This window comes from Dendrobates tinctorius, unplaced genomic scaffold, assembly GCF_039654945.1.
Source record: "Dendrobates tinctorius isolate UK_male_01 unplaced genomic scaffold, ASM3965494v1 ptg000010l, whole genome shotgun sequence".
In the NCBI taxonomy this organism is placed as follows: Eukaryota; Metazoa; Chordata; class Amphibia; order Anura; family Dendrobatidae; genus Dendrobates; species Dendrobates tinctorius.
The window spans coordinates 14424315-14446055 of NW_027361678.1; the positions used below are offsets into that span (position 1 = coordinate 14424315).

The 21741-nt window shown below is 46.4% G+C and overlaps 1 protein-coding gene across 3 annotated transcripts; it reads left to right on the forward strand.

Annotated features, from left to right (window-relative positions):
• Positions 1-37: 37 nt before the first annotated feature.
• ANGEL1 (angel homolog 1) lies at positions 38-21715 on the forward strand. Of its 3 annotated transcripts, none has more exons than XM_073587546.1 (9): positions 38-184; positions 6378-6659; positions 18938-19146; positions 19306-19375; positions 19458-20024; positions 20534-20644; positions 20768-20822; positions 21093-21262; positions 21335-21715. In XM_073587546.1, the coding sequence occupies exons 2-9, from the start codon at positions 6419-6421 to the stop codon at positions 21547-21549; spliced, it is 1638 nt and encodes a 545-aa protein (XP_073443647.1). In that variant the 5' UTR covers positions 38-184; positions 6378-6418; the 3' UTR covers positions 21550-21715. The 3 variants fall into 3 exon arrangements, with proteins under 3 accessions (XP_073443647.1, XP_073443654.1, XP_073443637.1); XM_073587553.1 differs by having other exon boundaries at positions 41-156; XM_073587536.1 differs by having other exon boundaries at positions 43-188.
• The last annotated feature ends 26 nt before the right edge of the window (positions 21716-21741 follow it).

Here is a 21741-nt window from a genome sequence, read left to right on the forward strand (position 1 = left end):
GGAAGAGATCACGTCACACCGGACTTGGGATGGTAGTATTATTGTTTTGGCCGGAAGCACGTGCAGAGTTGCCAGGAGAAGTGATCGGAGCGGAGCCCCAGGCGGCGACGAATCCGGGAGCATAAGGCAGAGCCGGGAGCGTGTGACGTGTGAGACGTACGTGTGATACGTGCAAAAGTCCCAGGCAAGTGAGTGAGAAACATGCGGCAGTCATAGAAGGGTTAATGGTCTATTATCAATTCACAACATACAAAGTGACTGAAGAGAAATATAAACATCAGTATCTGGTAACCGCCCGTCTCCTCCATCATCAGTATCTGGTAACCGCCCGTCGCCTCCATCATCAGTATCTGGTAACTGCCCGTCTCCTCCATCATCAGTATCTGGTAACTGCCCGTCTCCTCCATCATCAGTATCTGGTAACCGCCCGTCTCCTCCATCATCAGTATCTGGTGACCGCCCGTCGCCTCCATCATCAGTATCTGGTAACTGCCCGTCTCCTCCATCATCAGTATCTGGTAACTGCCCGTCTCCTCCATCATCAGTATCTGGTAACCGCCCGTCTCCTCCATCATCAGTATCTGGTAACCGCCCGTCTCCTCCATCATCAGTATCTGGTGACCGCCAGTCTCCCCCATCATCAGTATATGGTGACCGCCAGTCTCCCCCATCATCAGTATCTGGTGATCGCCCTTCTCCTCCATCATCAGTATCTGGTAACCGCCCGTCTCCTCCATCATCAGTATCTGGTGACCATCCGCCACCTCCATCATCAGTATCTGGTAACTGCCAGTCTCCCCCATCATCAGTATCTGATGACCATCCGCCACCTCCATCATCAATATCTGGTGACTGCACATCACCTCCATCATCAGTATCTCTGTCTCGTGTAATATAGGAGAGCAACGGGCGGTCACCGTATACTGATGATGGAGGCGACGAGCGGTTACCATATACTGATGGTGGAGGTGATGGGAGCAGATACTGATGATGGAGGTGACAGGTGGTCACCACACACTGATGGGATTTACATTTCTCTTTTCCTCAGTCACTTTTTATTTTGTGAATTGATAATAGGCTGTTAACCCTTCTGTGTCTGAAGCTTCTGACTGCCGCATTTATTCTGTATCTGTCTACCATTTCTGCACAGCGCTGTATGTGATGTGTGCATGTGCTACACTCAGGCTATGTACCCACGTATGCAGAAAATTCCTGACAAAAAAACGGACTCCTTCCCAGAAAACGCGCGTTTTTATGCGTTTTTTTCCGGAGCGTCCCCAGTCTCATAGAATATAGTTAGAAATGCGGATTTTTCCACGAAATTAATGAGCATGCTGCGTTTTTTTTTTACTGCGATGCGTTTTTTTCGCGGAAAAAAAACCATCAATATGCACAAAAAGTACAGAATTCATTCAAATGAATGGGATGCTTCTTGTAAGCGTTTTTGCAGGTAAAAACGCTTAAACGTGAAAAAAACCGCTTACGTGGGCACACACTCTTAAAAGAAAAAAATAGGTCCTGCAGACCTTTATCATTAACCCCCACCATGACCGGAGCTTTATTCAGTTTTGCGTTTGTTTTTGCTCCCCTTCTTCCCAGAGCCATAACTTTTTATTTTTCCGTCAATATGGCCATGTGAGGACTTGTTTTTTGCGCGACGAGTTGTACTTTTGAACGAAACCATTGGTTTTACTATTACGAGTTCATACGATAATGAAAAGTAGTCGGCACTCCAGCCGTTATCGTCGTGCACGTGGAGGGAATGATTCATCCAAGAAAAGAGGAAACCCCGGCACTCACATGTGTTGATTTCATTTTCTTTATTCCACATCGCAGCAAAACGTTTCAGCTCATCCAGAGCCTTTGTCAATTGCGAGTTCACAGACACCAAACATGTCTAGGTTCTTTATTATCTAAGTGGTGAAAAAAAAGTCTAAACTTTGCTAAAAACAGTGTGCCATTTCCCGAGACCCGTAGCGTCTCCATTTTTCATGATCTCTGGTTGGGTGAGGACTTTTGCGTGCTGAGCTGATGTATTTATTGATACCACTTTTGTGCAGATACGTTCTTTTGATCTCCCGTTATTGCATTTTAATGCAATGTCGCGGCGACCAAAAAAACATAATTCTGGCGTTTTCATTTTTTTTCCCACTACGCCGTTTAGCAATCGGGTTAATCCTTTATTTTTATTGATAGATTGGGCGATTCTGAACTTGGCGATACCAAATATGTTTGTTTGAATTTTTTTTCAATGTTTTATTTTGAATGGGGCAAAAGGGGGGTGATTTGAACTTTTATATATTTTTTATTTTTTAAAATTTTTAAAACTATTTTTCTTTAACTTTTGGCATGCTTCAATAGCCTCCATGGGAGGCTAGAAGCTGCCATTGCCTAATCGGCTCAGCTACATAGAGGCGATGCTCAGATTGCCTCTGTAGCAGAATTACAGACTTGCTATGAGCGCCGACCACCGGGTGGTGCTCATAGCAATCTGGCATCAACAACCATAGAGGTCTCCTTGAGACCTCTGGTTGTCATGCCGACACACCGGTGACCCGAGATCACGTGACCGGGGTCACCGGTGAGCGTATTTCTGGCCAGAAGCGCTTGTTAAAATGCCGCTGTCAGGAGTTTGACAGCGGCATTTAACTATTTAATAGCTGCGGGCAGATCGCGATTGCGCTCGCGGCTATTGTGGGCACATGTCAGCTGTTCAAAACATCTAACATGTCCTGGCTTTGATGCGGGCTCACCGCCGGAGCCCACATCAAAGCAGGGGATACTGCCAGCTGACTTACTATTCCGTCCGATGGCAGTAAGGGGTTAAATTAATGCTTTGTAGCCAATATGCAAACATCTCACATATACATACGCGATGTGTCAGCGCACTGCGACTAAGGAATACATGAAATCCAATATTGCTGCAAATGTTATAAACGTGAAGGTACGTAGCATTTTTGCCCTCCAGGGCTTAGCTCCTTATCCACCTCTATTTCTCACATTTAGGTTTTAATTGCGAGCTATGTCTGGTTTCCTTTTCATTGCCCATTCACATGGGGCAGTTTTGGCACAGAGGTAGGATATGTAGTGGTTAGGGACCTTCCATATTAAAAGGGCACCGTGACGTGGTTAGAGGTGTTTGTATTTTTTGATTAAAAAAATATAAAGTGCCTTTACATTATTAACAATTGCAGCAATAATGGGGGACATGTATTCATTAGTCGCAGTGTGCTGACACATCGTGTTTGTGTGTGTGTGCTTATACAGCGGGTGAAATAAGTATTGAAGCCGTCACCAATTTTCTAAGTAAATCTATTGATAAAGGAGCTATTGTCGTGGAATTCTCTCCAGATGTCGGTAACGACCCCTCCAGTCCACACAGGAAAGAAATCTCCATAGATATCTATAAATTATGTGTAATGATGAGAAATGACACAGGGAAAAGTACTGAACACTTTACTGACATGTAATTAATACTTCATATAAAAGCCTTTGTTGGTGATGAAGCTTCCAGACGCCTCCTGTATGGAGAAACTAGTCACAGGCATTGCTCAGGTGTGACTTCGACCCGTTCTTCCACACATACACTCTTCACATCCTGAAGCTTCCTTGGCTCCTTCTATGAACTCTGGGCTTTAGTTCCTTCCATACATTTTCTCTTGGATTCAGGTCCGGTGATCGCCTCTTCCATTCTAGCAGCTTTATTTTCTGTCTCTGACTCCCAATTCAGGGTTTCCTTGGCTGTGTGTTTAGGATCATTGTCTTTCTGAAATGCCCACCCTCGTGTCACCTTCATCATCCTGATGGCAGCAGATTTTTATCAGGAATTGTCCATTCATCCTTCAGTTATATGATGTTTGTCAGTGCCGTGTACTGAAAAACAGCCCCAGACCATGATGTTCTCACCTCCACACCAATGCTGGTATGGTGTTTTTGCAGTGTCCTCCAAACACGGTGTGTATTACGGCAAAGAGTTCAGTGTTGGTCTAATCTTACCAGACTATATTCTCCAGTATTTCACAGGCTTGTCTAAATGTTGTTGAGCAAACTGTAAACGCGCTTGTGAAGAATATAGGAGATATAATTCCACGTCAATCATTTGTATCCTATTTGGCATGGGATTATAAAAACCACTACAGCTACAAGAAGGTTTGGTCTTAACGCATAGCAAGACCTGATCCGATGGACCCAGAACCGCTGCCCTAGGACCGTCCAGAAAAGAGTTATAATCTTTCATAGGTTTTGGAGATTTAGTTTCAAACCTCCAAGGGAAGGGGAAAAAGACCATCCTGTAGGTGGAAAAAGTTGTGACCAACCAAGGGATTAAATTCTCCTGCAGAGCTTCGGCTAGTGCTTTTTCTCTGGGGAGGTCGCAACGACATATTGTGTTGGGGAGAGGTCAAGCAACAGAGAGAACCACAAGCCTACCATGTGGCAGCCTTTCCCCTGCAAGCCAGACCTTTCATCTACTTGTATCTGACCCATATAGTCTGCTTATATCTCTTGTCCTACCACTATTGTATTTGCATATTTGACCACTGTATTTGTATAACCATCTTGTATATAGTGTATTGTCTAGTATGCCCTTAAGGCCATTAAATAGAATTTAACCTTGGTATGCTCTTTTATCTTGATCCACATGTCCGGTTTCCATGCTGCCGGGGCTGGTTTCTGGCCCAATATAACCCTGTTAACGGACCGGTCTTATATCTAACGAGGAAATGGTGGCAGTCTTCCCGGGCTGACCAGGCGCTATTTCACTGCTGCTAGTGAATGGGACCTCTCAGCCTGTCAGGGTTGTCGTCGAGTGTGGTGCCACGTCAGTGACTGCATGGGCCACACCCTCACTCCTCATGCCTCACTGGGCCCGTGTGAACAGGGGGTGTCTGTAATGGAGAAACCTTACCACGTGATCCCGCTGTCGTAATATTGATGTCAGGCTGGGTAGCAAAGTGCTGATCCTTCATGGTCTTGCGTGGTGAGCGTACATACAGGCCATGGAGGTTGTATGGTGAGCATGATAACAGAGCAGGGAGGGTGCGTGGTGAGCGTGCATAAAGGTCATGGAGGTTGCGTGCTGAGCATGCATATAGGTCATGGAATTTGCATTGTGAGCATGCATAGAGGCCATGGAGGTTGAGTGCATTACTTGTAGTTTTCTTGTACCTGCTGATTCCAGGTCTTCCAGCAGGTCTCCACATGTGGTCATTAGCTCTTGGACAACTCTTCTGATAATTCTCTTCACTCTGCAGTGTGAAATCTTGCACTTGGTTGTGGCCTGTTTAAGGTGAAATTATGTAGGGAGTACCTGGTTGCAGCTGGTTTATGGTGAAATCTTGCGGGAGCACCAGATTGTGGCCTGTTTATGGTGAAATCTTGCTGGGAGCACCTTGTCATGGATGGTTTATGGTGAAATTATGTTCTTTCCACTTCTGGATTATGGCCCCAACAGTGCTCACCGGAGCCTTCAGTAGTTAAGAAATTCTTCTGTAACCAATGCCATCGGTATGTTTTGCAAAAATAAGGTTGTGATGGTCTTGAGACATCTCACTGACTTTTCTCATCATGAGATGTTTCTTGTGTGGCCCCTTAGTAATGGGACGTCTTTTTATGGGCCATTAGGTAAACCAGTTGATATTATTTGTCACTAAGTGGCAGGATTGCCTCAAAAATTACTGAGGATATGTGCACACAATCAAGAATTGCTGCGGGTTTGATGCTGCATAGTTATGCAGCGTCCAATCCGCAGGTGCCAGATGTTACATAGTGGATGGGATTTCCAGAAGGCCCATGCCTGCTACGCGTTGAAAGACGCCCAAGTCTCACCAGACATGCGACATGTCTCTCCAGACCACAGTATGTCAATTGCTCTTGCGAAGACGCGAATCTTCGCAAGAGAAATTTCACCAGTAGAATGTATTGAACACAGTGAAGCCGCACGGTTCAGTGAACACATGCCTATTCACCTGCGTTCAACAGATGGCAGCGCTTTGGACGTAGCGAACATACGCTGCTAGTTCCGGATTGTGCGCACCTGGCCTGATAGATCTCAGCCTGCGTCAGGACTTTCCAGGGATTTTTGTTCCTCTCTTCATGTATTCAGTACTTTTCCCGGTGTCATTTTTCATTATTACATACAGTATAATTAATGGAAATTTATGGTGATTTCTTTCCTGTGTGGATTGTTACCGATATCTCGGGATAATTTCATAACAATAGCACCTTTACAAATACATTTACTTAGAAAATTGGTGACGTGTTCAATATTTAACATGCTGAGTGTGATGGGTGACGTGTGTGTGCGAGCGATGCGTGATGTGTATGAGTGACGTTGCAGCATCTCCTTTTCTTGCCGCTGTCACACGCTCTCCTCTCAGTTTTTCTCTTTAGCTCCTGTGCCGCTGGCAGGAAGGGAACCATGGACGGTGTAGAAAACCCGACCAGTGGAGAGGTCCTGGGGTCATCTCCAGAGGGTGCTCCCGAGGAGGTAGACAAGACCCCCAAAGAACTGCGGTTGGAGCCCTCATCTAAACCTATAGAGGGAGGCACGTGGCAGGAGGATTCTGCAGTGCTGGAATGGATGCTGCACAGGAAGGAAGATGGAAAATGGGGAATGGGAGAGCTGGAGCAGACCCTCCCTCAGCCGGTGATGTACCATGGTCAGTGTGGGCACGCGAAGGTTGTCTGTGTGGGTAAGGCCGGGATCACACTAGCGTGTGTGTGTGATGCGAGAAACTCGCACGAGTCTCTCACATCAACACCCGGCGCTGTGGCTGCATGTATTTCTCTGCAGCCGTAGCTCCGGTCCTGATTGCCGGCGGCAGCGCCGGGTGTTGATGTGAGAGACTCGTGCGAGTTTCTCGCATCACACACGGTAGACCGGAGTCACACTAGCGAAAAATATGGACGAGTGCTATGCGAGAAAAAATTGCATAGTACTCGTCCCATTGTAAATCTATGGGGCAGCTCCCATCATCCGATTTTTTTTTTTTCGACCGTATTATACATGCGGAGGAAATCGCAGCATGCTTCGATTTGCACCGTATTACGCCCGAGACTCGCCAATGCAAGTCTATGGGTGCGAGAAAAATACGTGTGACTTGCAAGAAATGCGCAACGGTGTCCTTTAGAAAAGCTGGAAATTCAGTGCACAATACAATACAATCACACTGACATGTTTAATAAAGAAACTAAAGAATAGCTATATACACATATATATATATATAAAGCTCAAAGTGTGTATGTATGTATGTATGTGTGTATGTCCGGGATAGGCATCCGCACCGTCGCAGCTACAGCCACAAAATTTGGCACAGTCACACGTCTGGACCCCGAGAGCGTCCTAAGCTATGTTGTGAGGCGAAATATTAACCCCGCGCATTCCAATTCACAAAACAATTTTGCCCCTATCTACATACTGGGGAAAAAGTGTGTGCGCGTCAAGCCCCGCCCCTCGTTATGATGTCATAATGCCCCTATCTACATAATGGGGAAACAGTGTGTGCTATCAAGCCCGGCCCCTCATTATGATGTCACAATGGTTGCCTGTTGTGAGTTCATTCTCCCCTTCACCTTTGATGTCTGATGAACTCCCTCTGCTGGTGAAGAGAGGTAGTGAAATTGATTGGGATGGGAAGAACCTGTCATCTGAACTGGCGGAGTGTGATTGGACATCTGGAATTTCTGAGTGGATATAAGGCAGCCGACGCCCTGCAGGGCTGCTGGTGATCCTTTCTGCTCTGAGCTCTTGCATCCAGCTTAGTTCCTGTCTTCTAAAAGCTAAGTTTTTGCCCTGCTATTATTCCTTGAGATTTTGTCTGGTTTCCTTAGTGTTTGTATTCAGCCAGTCCTGGTTGGGACTGGCTGAATTCCATTTTTGTCTCTGATCAGTTGATCTCTTTGCTCTGTTTTCAGAATATACCTGAGTGCTGATATAGTGATTTTGAAGTCTAGCGACTTCAGGGCCTTTTTCCATATCAGACGGTTGGGACATTTTTGGTAGGGTTTTTTGTGGATTGCAGCCAGCATCTTTTCTGTCCTGTCCTATCTAGTTAGTTGGGCTCCATCGTTTGCTCAGCCTTTCTTTCTGTCTGTGTTTGTGTTTTCATCTGTTTTTCACCGACAATACATGTTGGGGGCTGTCTATTGCTTTGGGGTCTGCTCTGGGGCAGTTTAGATTTCCCCTTTCCTTCTTTAGGCTTACGTAGTTCTCCGGCTGTGACGAGGGGTCTAGGGCACCGTAGGAACCCCCCACGGCTACTGTTAGTTGTGGTGTATAGGATCAGGGGTCTGCAATCCGATAGCTGCCAACCTCTCCGGTTTTCTGGACTTAGCTTGTATTTTTGTTTTCTCCTCCGGTGACTCATTCATAACAGAATCACCAGCCATACCGCAGATTCTAGGGTGCTCAATAGCAGGAAAGAATTAAGAAAAAAGGAAAAGAGTGTCAGAATTTTTTTTTTTTTTTTGGTGTTTATTTTTTCCTCTATTTCTCTGAGGCCGTAGAGGGAATTTTTTCTCAATGGAGATTGAGCGGTTGTCTGATCGTGTGGAGCAGCTTGCTGCTGAAGTGCGGGGAATTTCCGCCTATCTTGCTCATTCACATGCTGCTGAACCAAAGATCCCCACTCCTGATGTGTTTTTTGGGGATCGGTCTAAATTTCTGAATTTTAAGAATAATTGTAAATTATTTTTTGCCTTGAAGCCTAACTCATCGGGGAGCTCCGCGCAGCAGGTTAAAATTGTCATCTCTTTGCTGCGCGGCGATCCCCAGGATTGGGCGTTTTCTTTGAAACCTGATGATCCTATTCTGACTGATGTGAACGCATTTTTTCAGGCCTTGGGGTTGTTGTATGATGAACCTAATGCTATTGATCAGGCTGAAAAGGCCCTGTTGGCATTGAGCCAGGGTCAGGATTCTGCAGAGTTGTACTGTCAAAAATTCCGAAAGTCGGCGGTCCTTACTACCTGGAATGATGGTGCCTTGGCAGCTCTCTTTCGGAAGGGTTTGTCAGAAACCATAAAAGATACTATGGTGGGATTTCCTGTTCCCTCTGGTCTTGACGATTCTATGTCATTAGCCATTCAGGTTGATCGGCGTTTGCGTGAACGCAAAACTGCACGAGCGGTGTTGCCATCTGTTGAACAAATGTCTGAACCTATGCAATGTGATAGAGTTTTGTCTAGGGCGCAACGTCAGGAGTTCAGAAGGCGTAATAAGCTGTGTTTTTTCTGTGGAGATGTCTCTCATATTATTTCTGTCTGCCCTAAACGAGAGAAACGTTTTGCACAAACATTTGCGGTGGGTGGTGTTCAACCTAAGTTTCTTCTGGCAATTACTCTGATCTGCTCCCTGTCCACATTTTCTGCTAAGGCTTTTGTGAATTCGGGAGCAGCTCTGAACCTGATGGACTTGGATTTTGCTAAACGTTGTGGGTTTCCTATGACACCTCTGCGGACGCCTATCCCTTTGAGGGGTATTGATGCTACTCCTTTGGCGAAGAATAAACCTCAGTTTTGGACCCAGGTGGTAATGCGGGTCGCCCCAGACCATCAAGAAAATTGCAGATTTTTGGTGTTGCATAATTTGCATGATACCATCGTTCTGGGGTTTCCCTGGTTGCAAATCCATAATCCAGTTTTGGATTGGAAATCTGTTTCTGTGGTGAGTTGGGGTTGTCGGTGTGCCCTTAGTGACGCTCCTATTTTCTCCACCTCTCCCCAGCCGCATGATGTTCCTGACTATTTGGCTGATTTTTATGATGTATTTAGTGAGAATGAGTCTGCGTCTTTGCCTCCTCATTGGAGTTATGACTGTGCAATTGAGCTATCCCTGGGTGTAAATTTCCCAAGGGTCGACTTTTCAATTTATCTGTACCCGAGCACGAGGCTATGCGATCCTATATTAAGGAGTCGTTGGAGAAGGGTCATATTAGACCACCCTCTTCACCCTTAGGTGCTGGGTTTTTTTTTGTGGCCAAGAAAGATGGTTCATTAAGACCTTGTATTGACTATCGTTCCCTCAACAAAATTACTGTTAAATATCAGTATCCGTTACCCCTGATTTCTGATCTATTCTCCAGAGTTAAACGTGCTTGCTAGTTTACCAAGCTTGACCTCAGGGGGGCGTATAATCTTATTCGCATTAAGCATGGGGATGAATGGAAGACGGCGTTTAATACTCCGGAGGGACATTTTGAGTACCTGGTGATGCCTTTTGGGCTCACTAATGCCCCTTCTGTCTTCCAGTGCTTCATGAATGATATTTTCCGAGACTTTGTGGATAAATTTTTGATCATCTATCTGGATGATATTTTGATCTTTTCCAGGGATTGGGACTCTCATGTGGAACATGTTCGGACTGTGTTCCGGATTTTGAGGGAGAATTCCCTGTATGTCAAGGGATCGAAATGCCTTTTTGGTGTACAGAGGATTTCATTTTTGGGATTTATTTTGTCTCCGTCAACTATTGAAATGGACCCGGCCAAGGTACAGGCCATTTATGATTGGGTTCAGCCCACTTCTTTGAAGGCCCTCCAGAAGTTTTTGGGTTGTGCTAATTTTTATCGTAAATTTATAGCTAATTTTTCTGGTATTGCCAAACCATTGACTGATTTAAAGAAGGGGGCTGATGTGCTGAATTGGTCTTCGGAGGCTGTTTCTTCTTTTCAGGAGCTGAAGCGAAGGTTCACTTCTGCTCCGGTTTTGCAGTAACCTGATGTCTCACTCCCGTTTCAGGTAGAGGTGGACGCTTCTGAGATTGGTACAGGAGCTGTTTTGTCCCAAAAAGATCCTGTAACATCTAAAATGAATCCCTGTGCTTTCTTTTCCCGAAAGTTCTCCCCATCCGAACGTAACTATGATGTGGGGAATCGGGAACTGTTAGCCATGAAATGGGCATTTGAGGAGTGGAGACATTGGTTGGATGGAGCTAAACATCAAGTCGTGGTCCTTACTGACTACAAAAATTTGATTTACCTGGAGTCGGCCAAACGCTTGAATCCTTGACAGGCTAGGTGGGCCTTGTTTTTCACACGTTTTGATTTTGTGGTCTCTTTTCTTCCGGGCACTAAGAATGTCAAGGCAGACGCCCTCTCCAGGAGTTTCTTTGCTGATTCTCCTATTGTGACCAAGCCTGCTACCATCTTAGGTGAGGGGGTAGTTCTTTCTGCCATCTCGCCTGATTTGAGACGTGTTCTGGAAGAGTTTCAGGAGGACAGACCTGAGCGTTGTCCCATTGGAAAATTGTATGTTCCTGACCAGTGGAGGAAGAGAGTGATGTCTGAGGTTCATTGCTCCGCATTGGCTGGTCATCCAGGTATTTTTGGTACTAGAGATTTGGTGAGTCGGTCTTTTTGGTGGTCCGCCTTGTCTCGTGATGTCAGGAATTTTGTGCAGTCCTGTGGGACTTGCTCCCGTTCTAAACCTTGTTCTCGCTCTAGTGGGTTGTTGATGCCTTTGCCGGTGCCCAGGAGGCCATGGACCCATATTTCAATGGATTTTATCTCTGATATGCCTGTCTCTCAGAGAATGACTGTTATTTGGGTGATTTGTGATAGATTCTCTAAGATGGTCCATCTTGTACCACTCCCTAAGTTGCCATCTTCCTCAGAGTTGGTGCCCTTGTTTTTGCAACAGGTGGTTCGCTTGCACGGGATTCCTGAGAACATTGTATCTGACAGAGGAGTTCAGTTTGTTTCTAGATTTTGGAGGACTTTCTGTTCCAAGCTGGGAACTCAGTTGTCCTTCTCCTCTGCGTTTCACCCTCAGACCAATGGGCAGACGGAGAGAACAAACCAGACTTTGGAGTCGTATTTGAGATGTTTTATTTCTGCTGATCAGGATGATTGGGTTTCATTTCTGCCCTTGGCCGAATTTGCTTTAAATAATAGAGCTAGTTCTGCCACTTTGTTGTCACCTTTTTTTTGTAACTTTGGGTTTCATCCTCGATTCTCTTCAGGGCAGGTGGAGGTTTCTGCCTGCCCAGGTGTTGACACTGTGGTGGAGAGAATGCACCAGATTTGGGACCAAGTGGTGGATAAGTTGTCTCTCTCCCAGGAAAAGGCCCAGTGGTTTTCCAACCGGCATAGGACCATTGGTCCCCGGTTTAAGGTGGGTGATATGGTTTGGTTGTCATCAAAGAATATCTCTATGAAGGTGGCTTCTCCAAAGTTTAAACCTAGATTTATTTGACAAAAAAAAAAAGAGAGAAGCCAGCGCCGCTTAAGGATAGAACGCATAGCATGAAGTGCATATGCACATAATATCTAACTGTATTCAAAATGAGATATTTGGCAAAAAAATTGATCAATTCAATTGAGCCACCCCGCCGCGCCAAGGCAATCTCATGTGGGGGGTCCTACTCTACGTTTTTAATAAACACTGTGCCATATGGCCTCCTAAATACATTAAAAGCAAGACCACATTAAGTGCAATCCGTACCTGAGCATATCCGCTTAAGGATAGAACGCATAGCATAGAGTGCATATGCACATAATATCTAACTGTATTCAAAATGAGATATTTGGCACCTGTGTTTGAGCCTGCATCGCCCTTCATGTATGTACCCTGGTTGGGCTGAGTGTGGAGGCTAAACCTGATATGTCTACATTCAGACCTGGTTGGCCTTCATCTGCACTTGCTTTATCTGGCTTCATGGGAGCGATCAAGATATGCTCAGGTACGGATTGCACCTAATGTGGTCTTGCTTTTATTTAGGAGGCCGTATGGCACAGTGTTTATTAAAAACATAGAGTAGGACCCCCCACATGAGATTGCCTTGGCGCGGCGGGGTGGCTCAATTGAATTGATTCATTTTTTTGCCAAATATCTCATTTTGAATACAGTTAGATATTATGTGCATATGCACTCTATGCTATGCGTTCTATCCTTAAGCGGCGCTGGCTCCTCTCTTTTTTTTTTTGTATGTTGGTATGTGGCTGACCACCACTTTTGCCGTGCGCGCTGGGTTATGTTCGCCATTCACTGTGATGGATCTAGGCTGCTGTGCACACACACAGCAGCCCCACCCTGCCCCAAGCTTTATTTAATTGTGCACCTGTGTTTGAACCTGCATCGCCCTTCATCTATGTTTCCTGGTTGGGCTGAGTGTGGAGGCTAAACCTGACATGTCTACATTCAGACCTGGTTGGCCTTCATCTGCACTTGCTTTATCTGGCTTCATGGGAGCGATCAAGATATGCTCAGGTACGGATTGCACCTAAAGTGGTCTTGCTTTTAATGTATTTAGGAGGCCGTATGGCACAGTGTTTATTAAAAACGTAGAGTAGGACCCCCCACATGAGATTGCCTTGGCGCGGCGGGGTGGCTCAATTGAATTGATCAATTTTTTTGCCAAATATCTCATTTTGAATACAGTTAGATATTATGTGCATATGCACTCTATCCTATGCGTTCTATCCTTAAGCGGCGCTGGCTCCTCTCTCTTTTTTTTTTTTAGATTTATTGGACCTTACAAGATTTTGGAGATTCTTAATCCGGTCTCTTTTCGATTGACTCTTCCTGTTACATTCAAGATCCATAACGTGTTTCATTAGTCTCTGTTAAAGAGGTTTGTTGAGCCAGTAGTTCCTGTGGTGGCACCTCCTGACCCTGTATTGGTTGAAGGTAATGTGGAATATGAGGTTGAGAAGATACTGGATTCTCGTCTGGCTAGACGGAGACTCCAGTATTTGGTTAAGTGGAAGGGTTATGGCCAGGAGGATAATTCTTGGGTCCCTGCCTCTGATATTCATGCCGAAAGATTGGTTCGTGCTTTTCATCGGGCCCATCCTGATTGCCCTGGTGGCGTGGATGAGGGTTCGGTGACCCCTCCTCAAGGGGGAGGTACTGTTGTGAGTTCATTCTCCCCTTCACCTTTGATGTCTGATGAACTCCCTCTGCTGGTGAAGAGAGGTAGTGAAATTGATTGGGATGGGAAGAACCTGTCATCTGAACTGGCGGAGTGTGATTGGACATCTGGAATTTCTGAGTGGATATAAGGCAGCCGACGCCCTGCAGGGCTGCTGGTGATCCTTTCTGCTCTGAGCTCTTGCATCCAGCTTAGTTCCTGTCTACTAAAAGCTAAGTTTTTGCCCTGCTATTATTCCTTGAGATTTTGTCTGGTTTCCTTAGTGTTTGTATTCAGCCAGTCCTGGTTGGGACTGGCTGAATTCCATTTTTGTCTCTGATCAGTTGATCTCTTTGCTCTGTTTTCAGAATATACCTGAGTGCTGATATAGTGATTTTGAAGTCTAGCGACTTCAGGGCCTTTTTCCCTATCAGACGGTTGGGACATTTTTGGTAGGGTTTTTTGCGGATTGCAGCCAGCATCTTTTCTGTCCTGTCCTATCTAGTTAGTTGGGCCCCATCGTTTACTCAGCCTGTCTTTCTGTCTGTGTTTGTGTTTTCATCTGTTTTTCACCGACAATACATGTTGGGGGCTGTCTATTGCTTTGGGGTCTGCTCTGGGGCAGTTTAGATTTCCCCTTTCCTTCTTTAGGCTTATGTAGTTCTCCGGCTGTGACGAGGGGTCTAGGGCACCGTAGGAACCCCCCACGGCTACTGTTAGTTGTGGTGTATAGGATCAGGGGTCTGCAATCCGATAGCTACCAACCTCTCCGGTTTTCTCGACTTAGCTTGTATTTTTGTTTTCTCCTCCAGTGACTCATTCATAACAGTTGCCATGGCGACGCTGATGTCATCAAGCCCCTTCGCTCATTATGATGTCATAATGGTTGACTATGGGATGGAGGATGTGTGATAGGTATATGGGCACTGGACTGTGGGATGGAGGATATGTATGACGGGTATATGGGCACGGGCCTATGGGATGGTGGATATGTATGACGGGTATATGGGCATGGGACTATGGGATGGAGGATATGTATGACTGGTATATGGGCGCGGGACTATGGGATGGAGAATATGTATGACGGGTATATGGGCATGGGACTATGGGATGGAGGATGTGTGATGGGTATATGGGCACTGGACTATGGGATGGAGGATATGTATGACGGGTATATGGGCACGGGACTATGGGATGGCGGATATGTATGATGGGTATATGGGCACGGGACTATGGGAAGGAGGATGTGTGATGGGTATATGGGCACTCGACTCTGGGATGGAGGATATGTATGATGGGTATATGGGCACTCGACTATGGGATGGAGGATATGTATGATGGGTATATGGGCACAGGACTATGGGATGGAGGATAATTATAATTTGCTATAACTAACCACAGTTAGTTACTATGCCCAGGCAGCGCCGGGCTCTTCAGCTAGTATATTTATATTTCATAGAGTTCTACATAGCAGAATATATGCAAAATCAATTGCTGGCTTCTGTAAAATCATTACAGAACCCGGCATGATATGACACATGGTTTACATATAGTAAACTATGTCATATCAAAACGATTTATATATGTCAGTGTTTAATAAGTTTATTAGTTTGTGTTAGGAAAAATTTCGGAACTCTAGGGGTTAAATTTAAGGCTATAATCACGGAAAAAATTGCGTGGGCTCCCGCGCAATTTTCTCCACCAGAGAGGGATAAGCCAGTGACTGAGGACAGATATTAATAGCCTAGGAAGGGTCCATGGTTATTGCTTCCCCCCTCCCTCCGGCTAAATATATCTGCCCCCAGCCACCCCAGAAAAGGCGCATCTATAAGATGCGCCAATTCCGGCACCTAGCCTCTCTATTCCCATTGCCTTTAGCGGTGGCTCATGGGTTAATAAGGGGTTAATGTCACAAGGTGACATTAAGCCGGGTTAATAATGGAGAGGTGTCAATAAGACACCTCTGTTATTAATCCTATATTAGTAAAGGTTTAAAAAAGACACACACACACATTAATTAAAAAATATTTTAATGAAATAATTACACAAAGTTTTTGACCAAATTTATTATGCTGCCAATCCAACAGAATCCCTTGTTCTCCTGTAATTGAAAAAAAAATAAAAAACCAACAATATCCATACCTCTCCGCCATTCAGTCAGGTCCCTCGCTGCAATCCATCACAAGGGGTTAACTAGTTTACAACCGAGACCAGTGCCTGGGTCGGTAGCATTAGTACCGTTCCCAGTTGTAAACTAGTTAACCCCTTGTGATGGATTGCAGCGGGGGACCTGACTTAACTGCGGAGCGGTATGGATATTGTTGTTTTTTTATTTTTTTTTTCGATTACAGGAGAACAAAGGATTCTGTTGGATTGGCAGCATAATAAATTTTCTATTTGGTCAAAAACTTTGTGTAATTATTTCATTAAAATATTTTTTAATTAATGTGTGTGTCTTTTTTAACCCTTTACTACTGTTGGATTAATAATGGATAGGTGTCTTATTGACACCTCTACATTATTAACCTGGCTTAATGTCACCTTTCAATTGCAAGGTGACATTAACCCCTTATTAACCCACATGCCACCACTAAAGGCAGTGGGAACAGAGGCTAAGTGCCAGGAAAGGCGCATCTTACAGATGCGCCTTTTCTGGGGTGGCTGGGGGCATATATTTGTAGCCGGGGGGGGCAATAACCATCGTCCCCTTCCTAGGATATTAATATCTGTCCTCACTCACTGGCTTCCCTCTCTGGCGGAGAAAATTGCGTGGGAGCTCACGCATTTTTTTTCTGCGAATATAGCCTTAAATTTAACCCCTATAGTTCCAAATTTTTACTAACACAAACGAATAAATTTATTAAACACTGATATATATAAATCATTTTGATATGACATGGTTTACTGTATGTAAACATGTAAACCATGTGCCATATCATGTCAGGTTCTGTAATGATTTTACAGAAGCCGGCAATTGATTTAGCAGCTATTATGATATGTAGAACTCTATGAACTATAAATATTTATTTTTTTTAACTCAAATAGATTTTTATTAAGTTTACATCAATATAATTAAAGTGAGATAAACATTTGCTGTTTTAACAAACAAATCCCTCAAAGCAAAAACAGGCCTCCCCCCGCCCCTCCCTCCTCCCCCCGGACAGCTTACGATATCTTGTCAGCTTGAACTGTGTTGTTATATACATCCAAAGCATACATTATCATCAAGGAGAGTAGTGTGGATGCGCATTCCATAGGCGTATATCCAAAAGACCATAACTCATACATTCAGCTCACCCCAACTCCAGCCTGGCATCCATAGTTTATCATACATCACCAATTTTCCCCTCTTCTTGTAGATTCCCTTCTCCAGCTTAGTGACCTGCTTTACATATTTAAGATATTTTCCTCTCGAACGGTGGCTCTTCCCTAATCCAGTTCCTCGCTATCACCTTCCTAGCCATATACAACAGCCTGGCAATTGCCAACTTGAAAGAATTTTCCACATTTATCTCCTCCACATATCCCAACAGACAAACCACCGGCTTCCTCGGGATCATGCATCTATAAGCACCTTCTATCCGGCTTATAACCCCCACCCAAAAACCAGACAGCCTAGGACACGTCCACATCATATGAAACATTCCAGCGTTCTCATTCAGAGGTAGATCGCAGATCAGCCTTATACAAAACCTCTGGAGATCTGTACACTCTATGGAGAATAAAAAGCTGGGACAGCCTGTATGGTTCACTCAAAGACAGTTTCGGTATCCATTCTAAAACAGACTCCCATATTTCATCCTCCAAGCAGCCCAACTCTCTTTCCCACTTAGTCCTCGCCTTGATGGGAAATCCCAGCAGATGGGTATGCAATAAGTCTATAGGAGGAGATGACCCCCCTCGTAGAACCATCTCCGCAAACATACTCCAACACCAAGTCTCCCTGGATATTGAGACGATCACTCCTATTCTGAGCCCTATGTGCATGTTTCATCCTTGCATATTGAAACACCCCAGAGGCCCTAAGACCAAACTCCGCCTGCAGCTGAGAAAAGGGTTTCAGCTCTCGCTGGTCCAATATCTGGAAAACGTAGCATATCCCCTTTGCCTGCCATTCCGGTAAACTTCCCAGTGCCTTAAACTCCGGAAAATTATTATTACACACCATAGTGGAGAGGATCTGGTTAGGCCGGTGACCCCACAAATTTGTTTAACCCATTCCCACAGTTTAGAAATCAGGAATAATGTTGGGTAAGTCTTCCCAAGTACCCCCAGGGACCCATCCTCCAAGCTCTGTACAACAGGACACCTGTTATTATTATGTATTATTATTATAGCGCCATTTATTCCATGGCGCTTTACCTGTGAGGAGGGTATACATACAAGTACAGTAATCTTAAAGAATACAAGTCATGACTGGTACAGGATGAGAGAGGACCCTGCCTGCGAGGGCTCACAGTCTTCAAGGCATGGGTGATAATACAGTAGGCGAGGGTAGAGCTGGTCGTGCAGCGGTTTGGTGGATTGGTGGTTACTGCAGGTTGTAGGCTTGTTGGAAGAGGTAGGTCTTCAGGCTCTTTTTGAAGGTTTCGATGGTAGGTGAGAGTCTGATATGTTGTGGTAGAGAGTTCCAGAGTAGGGGTGATGCACGAGAGAAATCTTGTATGCGATTGTGGGAAGAGGAGATAAGAGGGGAGTAGAGAAGGAGATCTTGTGAGGATCAGAGGTTTCGTGCAGGAAAGTACCGGGAGACGAGGTCACAGATGTATATATATGTATTCTATGTGTATATATCTATTCTTTCGTTTCTGTTTTAACCTGTCATTGGGTTCCATTATATGTCCATATTGCAAGCCGGTAAGAAAATCTCACCGTACGGATGCCATATGGATGTCACACGGATATTTTGATGTGAGAAAATCGCATCCTCGCATCAAAAACAGATGACATACGGATCACTGTTCATGAAACATTGATGCGATTCTCGGCCGTAAAAAACGGACCGATTTTCTTACGTTATGTGTGACTCCAGCCATAATGTGATCCCGGCCTAACGTGTGGACTCATCCTCTTCTCCTGTGTGATCAGAGCTCTTGTGGAGGGACTGGCAGGACCTGTGTGGACCCCCTCTCCCTGACGAGCAGCAGTTTGACTTTGCTGTCCTGTCATACAACATCCTGTCCCAGGACCTGGTGGATCAGAACCCCCAGCTGTACCTGCACTGCAGCCCCGTAATCCTGCGCTGGGACTACCGTTGGCCCAACATTCTCCAGGAGCTGCAGCACTGGGAGGCCGACGTAAGTCACTGGAGGGAGTGGGACCCCCAATGATGAGTATACACTGAATGGGATGGTGTCATCTGAGGGCCTGGGCTGTTCTTCTCCCTCCCCTGCTGTACATGCCCTTCATGTTCTGCCCCCTGGTAGTTCTCTGTGTTACTCTCTGCTCTTCCTCAGATCCTCTGTCTTCAGGAGGTGCAGGGCGATCATTATCGGGAGCAGGTGGAGCCGAGCCTCCGCGCACTGGGTAATGTGTCCTGGCTGCTTGGTGTGAGGCTCAGGAGTGTTGTGCAATGTGATCCTGACGGGCACTGTGTCTCCCCCTGCAGGTTACAGCTGTCACTACAAGCGGCGCACAGGCAGGAAGACTGATGGCTGCTGCACTTGCTTCAAGACTGAACGTTTTATGCTGCTGGCCGAGAATCATGTTGAATTTTTCCGTCCCGCAATTGATGTCTTAAACCGCGACAATGTGGGACTGGTGCTACTGCTGCAGCCAAGGCTTCCCGAAGGGACACAAGATGGCCGTGCTGCTCCTCCCCCGCTGTGTGTGGCCAATACCCATCTCCTATACAATCCACGCAGAGGGGACATTAAACTGGCACAGCTGGCACTTCTCCTGGCAGAGGTGGAGAAACTGTCTCGCTCTCTTGATGGTTCTCACTGCCCAATAATACTGTGCGGAGATCTGAACGCCACCCCAGACTCTCTGCTCTACCAACTGCTGCACAACGGAGTTCTCAGCTACCGGGGTGTGCCCGCATGGAAGGTGTCAGGGCAGGAGCGCTACTGCACAACCCTCAATCAAAGGCTCCTGTCCTCCCCACTGTGGCCAGACTTCCTGGGCATCAGTAGCCGCTGTCAGTATATCACTCACCCGGCAGCAGAGAAGAAGGGTAAGGCTGCGTTCACAGATAACGGGTGTAGAGTATCCTCGGTAATGCGAGGCCGTGTCAGATGACGAGGGGTGCAGAGCGTCCTGGGAATGCGAGGCCATGTTCACAGATGACGGGTGTAGAACTTCCTTGGTAATGCGAGGCCATGTCTGATGACGACGGGTGCAGAGCGTCCTGAGAATGCGAGGCTGTGTCTGATGGCGGGTGCAAGGTGGCACTGGGGACAGATTGCAGAACTCGATGCTGGTCTAATATTGAGTTCATGAACCAGCAAGAAAGGGGTTCTGGGACCAATGTGGAGATTGGGGACACGGGCTGCTCGTGTCGCTGACCTCTGTGAGAGGTGTGGGGGCACGGGCTGCTCGTGTCGCTGACCTCTGTGAGAAGTGTGGGGGCACAGGCCGCTCGTGTCGCTGACCTCTGTGAGAGGGGTGGGGGCTTGTGTTGCTGCCTATGTTACGTATGGGAGCTGGGGACGCTCATTACTGACCTCTCTTTTCCTGCTGTAGACAGACAGACATACAGTCGTCAGCGCCTCCTGGAGCTTCGTTACTGTGACTGCGCCCTGCAGAGACCTGAGCACCTGACTGTGATGAAGGGTGTAACTGACAATAAGCCAGGTAGGGTGAGTGGTGTCTGCTCCGCCCTCTGCTTCATGCTCCGCCCTCTGTGCTTCGTGCTTCGCCCTCTGTGCTTCGCCCTCTGTGCGCTGTCTCCTCGCTCATCCCGGCTGTGTTTCCTAGATCCATGCAGGGAGCCGGCACACGACCACTTGGACAATGGAGTGCCATCATTCAGGTACTAAGTGTGAGTCGCCTGCTCTCAAAGTGGGACAGTAGCAATACCGGGGGACAGGTATGACTCCATCCTTTAGCTGCAGATCCCTGTCCATCATTACAGCTAGAGCTGCATTCCCAGTTCTGCTGTCTTTGAGAGCATTGAGGTGATTGGTCAGCATGGAAGAACTACAGGCTGCCATCAACACTGTGACTGCAGCTCTGGATGTGACTAGTCTCTGTAATGGAGCATTGGTGTGAGGGGCCTTTATCTTAATGTCTCCCCCCGCAGGTCACAGCCCCTGTTGCTGGAACACAATCTGGACCTCACCTCTGTGTACACCCACTTTCTGCCAGCTAAAGGTCGCTTTGAAGTCACGACGATGCCGCTGGGCACGGGCAGCGTGGTGGATTACATTTTCTATTCGGCGGAGCCCATTCCAGTGTGTAGCTTGAAGCACGGTGAGTGCTTTGTACATCGTCCGCCATGTTTGCTGCGTGCTGCCGGACTCACACATGTCCTGTATCTTTCAGGTCTGAGATTCTATAAGGACGCTCAGCTGAAGCTTCTGGGGCGGCTGTGTCTTCTGTCCGAGGAGGATTTGTGGGCAGCGCAGGGTCTCCCCAACCCCTTCTGTTGCTCCGATCACTTGTGTCTTCTGGCGCGGTTCAGCCTGGATCTGTCAGTAGGGACCACGCAGCAGTCCAAAGCAGCTGCTCCCTCCCCACAGGACTCTGTGCTTCTGTAGGTTTTAGGATTTACTACTGCCCAGCCTTTCTCATATATAGCAGAGTTACTCTCTGGAGGTCTTCAGCGCCGCCGGCCGGAGCAGGGGCTGTACACAGTGTATGAGAAGTCATGTTAATTCTGGATTGTGTGAGAATGTGGCTCGCCAATAAACAGAAGAGACCAGATGGGCTGCGCTCCTCCCGTAACCCCC

Excerpts from the sequence above, each read along its gene's own strand:
- ANGEL1 (XM_073587546.1), top strand. The coding sequence starts at position 6,419 with ATGGACGGTGTAGAAAACCCGACCAGTGGAGAGGTCCTGGGGTCATCT. Across the intron at positions 19,376-19,457 it reads GCCGAGCCTCCGCGCACTGG|GTTACAGCTGTCACTACAAG; the intron begins GTAATGTGTCCT and ends CTCCCCCTGCAG. Across the intron at positions 21,263-21,334 it reads AGTGTGTAGCTTGAAGCACG|GTCTGAGATTCTATAAGGAC; the intron begins GTGAGTGCTTTG and ends TGTATCTTTCAG.